This window comes from Propithecus coquereli, unplaced genomic scaffold (assembly GCF_000956105.1).
Source record: "Propithecus coquereli isolate 6110/MARCELLA unplaced genomic scaffold, Pcoq_1.0 Scaffold179, whole genome shotgun sequence".
In the NCBI taxonomy this organism is placed as follows: domain Eukaryota; kingdom Metazoa; phylum Chordata; class Mammalia; order Primates; family Indriidae; genus Propithecus; species Propithecus coquereli.
Genome location: NW_012142634.1, coordinates 2831130 through 2835432, shown reverse-complemented (window position 1 = coordinate 2835432; position 4303 = coordinate 2831130). Strand labels below are relative to the sequence as shown.

The 4303-nt window shown below is 42.8% G+C and overlaps 1 protein-coding gene across 1 annotated transcript in view; it reads right to left on the bottom strand.

Annotated features, from left to right (window-relative positions):
* Positions 1 to 484: 484 nt before the first annotated feature.
* The window catches only part of FGFR2 (fibroblast growth factor receptor 2), a 101332-nt gene continuing 97513 nt past the window's right edge, over positions 485 to 4303 (bottom strand). The window contains exon 17 of the mRNA XM_012642382.1: positions 485 to 2174. Coding sequence (XP_012497836.1) covers positions 2010 to 2174 — 165 coding nt within the window. The 3' untranslated portion in view covers positions 485 to 2009. The remainder of the gene's footprint in view (positions 2175 to 4303) is intronic.

Sequence of the window (4303 nt, the reverse complement as noted above, 5' to 3'; positions counted from 1 at the left end):
CCTCGTCAGATGCTTGGTGAGATGAAAATAAATAATTATTTTAAAATGTATCCAAGTTTTCTTTTGGAAAATTTGAAGCAAATCCTTCCCTCCGTACATGATGAGGAAACCAGTCTAAAAGGTTTCAAGATCCCCAGAATCCAGATAGTCCGAACATCTCTCCTATTCAACACCTCTCGCCCTTAAGACACCTCTCTGCTGGCAAAGCTGTCTCCCGTGTGGTTCCTCATTTGCTCCTCTGGGGAGCAGGAGGGCTCAGAAAAGAACAGTGACTCCCCTGAGGTGCCAGTAAGCAACCCAGCGAGGGGTTGGACCAACCAATTGTGATTTTCCATGGGATCAACCTGTCCCAGGTCCTGCTGGTCTCGGCCAATCCCCCTGCAGTCAGCCACCCCCGCCATTCCAGATCTGCCTGCCCTACAGTCACAAACGGCACCCAGTCAACACCTCTGAGCACAGGAAACCATTTGGTAGGACACGAGTATTAAAAAAATAAGCTGCGTGACATTTATTTTGTCTTGTTAACATTAATATCCGTAGAAACATTTTTATTGTCAGTATAAAAATTAACAAGTTTTATTAAATATTCTCCAATTTTGTAACACGTAAAATCAGTGTCATCTGCATTCACGTTGCATGGCTATAGCAAAGTGAGTGGGTGTTTCGAAAGCAAAACACAATACTTTAATACAGAATGTACTAAACGGCGATGTTTTGTCTGGCGTAGGTATCAGGCAGGATCTTTGGGTGAGGTCCTACCAAAATCAGATGGAAGCAATCCCTTAAAAAAAATGGAAGCATCCCCCCAACATTATCAGCAGAACAACTTTGTGTTTCATTTCTCTATGATGGGACTTGAAGATCCTAAAACGCTTCTCTAATGCCAAGGAATCTGGAAGCCATTATCAAAATGCACTGAGGAGAATACAGGCTAATCTGATTAATGTGCAACCCAGGGGTAGAAGGCCAGCCGCCGGGGAGAAGTGCTCTCGCTGTCATCTCAGCTCCAGCCTGTCCTCTAGGAATGGATTAAGGCATCTTTTAAAGAGGACACTGGTGCCATTTGTCATGGGAAGTCCAGTTAAATGTCGCATTGGCCCAATGACAGAGCTGCATACAAAATGAAACACCTTCCTATTAACGGGTCCTTTTACTATGGGCATTTGGGGGCTGTTAAGAACAATCATCTGACAGCAGAGTTTAAACAAAAATAAATCAAAACTTCATTTTTCCCAAATTAGTCATATATTGTAAATATTTCTCTTCTCAAAGGATCTGATAACTAGTTAAGTCCAAGCAATAGATTAACTAGTCTGCTGCGCTGCCTGCATAGAAATGCCACTTAAATTACAAAAAAAACTATAAATGATTAATTGTTTTGTATATTACCAATTCATTAATAAATTAATGTTATACCATTTTCCCTGAAAGCAAAAGTATTTTTCCACCTCTGCTCGGTGAAAATTAAGAAATTCTGTGTAAGAACAGCATTTAGCAAATAGCTATTAAAAAAAAGGAGACCAATTTTCTAGATGCATTGGGAGATCCATTTAAAATCAATACAAAAAATAATTCCTTGTAAATATATAATATATATTTATACATAATTTGAATATATTTACATACATCCAGCACCTATATACTGCATTTGTGCTCTGTAAATGTGTGCTGACATATATTTTCTCCAATTATTACAAAATTAACAAGGAAGGCAGAACGGGCGTCTGCCTTGAGTCCGACTGGTCCACAGCCAGTGTCCGCGGCGGGTCAGAGGGGTCGCGTGGTGGCCTGTGGCAGTCCATCCATCCAGAAGCATTCTTCTCCTGGTGAAGATTACAAGTTTTCAATTGTATACATCTTTACACATGTGCCGATTACTTTTCCAATTATTTACTCCTCTGATCCATATATACAAGCGGAGACAAGAAGCTCTCGGAGGCGTGGCCTCCCTGCTCAGTGTAGGTCGGTTCCTGGCGCTGTCCTGTTTGGGGACAGGCAGACACGCTCACTCATGTTTTAACACTGCCGTTTCTGTGTGGATACTGAGGAAGGCATGGTTCGTAAGGCATGGGGTCTGGAGAGAAAACAGAGTCATCTCCTGAAGAACAAGAACTCCTTGTGTCAGGGGAACTAGGAGAATACTGTTCGAGAGGCTGAGTGAGGTCCAAGTATTCCTGAAAGAAGGGAAGAGAGACGTTTTATTTCATCTTGTGTCAGGGTAACAAGGTGAATACGGTTCAAGAGGCTGACTGAGGTCCAAGTATTCCTGAAAGAAGGGAAGAGAAGAGTTTTATTTCAAACACAGGCTCTTGAGATGTTGCTGTCAGAGGCGGGGCAGGACGGGGCACCCCTGGAAGGCCGACAGAGACCCAGCCCCCCCAACCCCGACTTCCACAGAGACCTCCCAAGACCCCAACCTAATCATTTACCCCAGGCTTCCCTCAACTTTTCTCGTAGAATCTATCAAGAATAAACTACTGGCAAGTAGAGAACAATACAACCTGCTGCACTGCAGAGGCCGGGCCGGGCGGGCAAACCCCCTCACAGGGACCTAAATGACCCACTCCCTATACACCCCCTCGCTGAGCACGTGCTTCAAGTTCGAGCCCCAGCAAGGTGGAAACGCAACTGCTGTGGGCCCCCAGGACCCCTTTAAGCAGTTGAGTCCATGAATATTCATTTTCTGAATTACATTTTACTATTGTAGTTTCCTGGGTAATTGAAGGGGAATACTTCTTCATTCCGTGGGTAATTTAACAGATGTAACTCATTACTCTCAGAAGCTAAGTTAAAAATGTAAACAGGTTCAAAAAAAGGCTTGGACGTACTCATGTGTGTTAAATCCATAATGGGCTGTTAAAGGAAAGTTTAGGAAAATAGAGGTTAAGTTTCAAAGTTTTGAAGGTTTGAAATTCGGAAGGTCTTTTCTGCCCCCCAAAGCATGTGTTGGTGTCGCTGCCAACGAGCCACCGCCACGGGATCACCCCAGGCTAATACTTCCCCCGACTCAGGTCAGGCAGGGTGAGAGCCCACAGGCTGTTTTTGTACGGCCCAGGGGCTACACGTGGTTTTTAACATGTGTAAATGGTTGAAAAAAATTAAAAGAGGAAGAATATCTTATGGTATTAAAATGATACAAAATTCATATCAAATTCCAATTTCAGGGTCCATAAAGTTTTACTAGAACACAGACACACACTGATTTACATGTTGCCTGCGGCTGCTTTTGTGCTACAATGGCAGAGCTGTGACAGAGGCCGTGCAGCCCACGGAGCTGAAAACATTTACTCTCTGGCTCTTTACAGGAAGGAAGCACTGGCTGGCCAGCGCTCTGAAGCTGGGAAAAGATTTCCAAACTGGGAACTTCTGGGTCTCAACTGCCTCAACAAGGCTGGCACTTCGGGGAGGTTCTGCTCACACGTCCAGAAGCCAACGACTATTCCATGGCGTGTGGTTTTGCAGAGAGGAGGGCGAAAAGTGCAGACCACGGCACAAACAGCCTCAGTGTTATCAGAAAGGAGCCCACGGAATGTTGGCAACTACACATTTTAAAAGACACACACAAAACAAAACCCCACTATAATTCATCACCAGGGTTGGCAAGAGAAAGAGTCCCCATCGCAGAAGGGGGATGTGTCAGTTCCAACAACATCAGCATGAACCACACAACTGGAAACAAACACGCCCACCACATCAAAAAGAACTTTCTGCTTACAATGATAAAAATGAAATTTCGTCCTAAATGGAACCATTTTTCTCGAGCATATGGTAATGATTTTCAAAAGGAAAGAAACTTCGATTTTTATATCCGTTAGACAATATGGCATTCTCCTTTTTTATTTTAAGATACTAGATACAAATTTGAGTATGAACGGACCTACGTTAAACGTAAATATATAAATAGGCCTCATTGAGCAGAGACATGGGATCATTAGAACAGACCTTCGGTGCTTTTCCCAGTCTCTAAATGAAGCCATAAACTTTCAGATCTGACACGAAAAAATAGGGATATCAATGGATTCCAAGTCTGGGGTTAAAAGAACTTATACTGGAAACAACAATTTTGGCAGAAGAAGAAAGTTAGGGTTTTTCCCCCCCCTTGAACTGTTCCTTTCCTTTCAACTTCTGAAGGTCAGCTGTGTTCATTTAAATGCAATCTCTCCCTTTATCCAGCACAAGCCACAGTGAGACACAGAAGATAAAGTTGCTGGGTTAAGGCTTCATGTCGCTACATTTGATTATTGTTTTTAAAAAATCACTTTAAAACAATTTCCTAAATCAGAAATTAAGTGTATTATCTTTC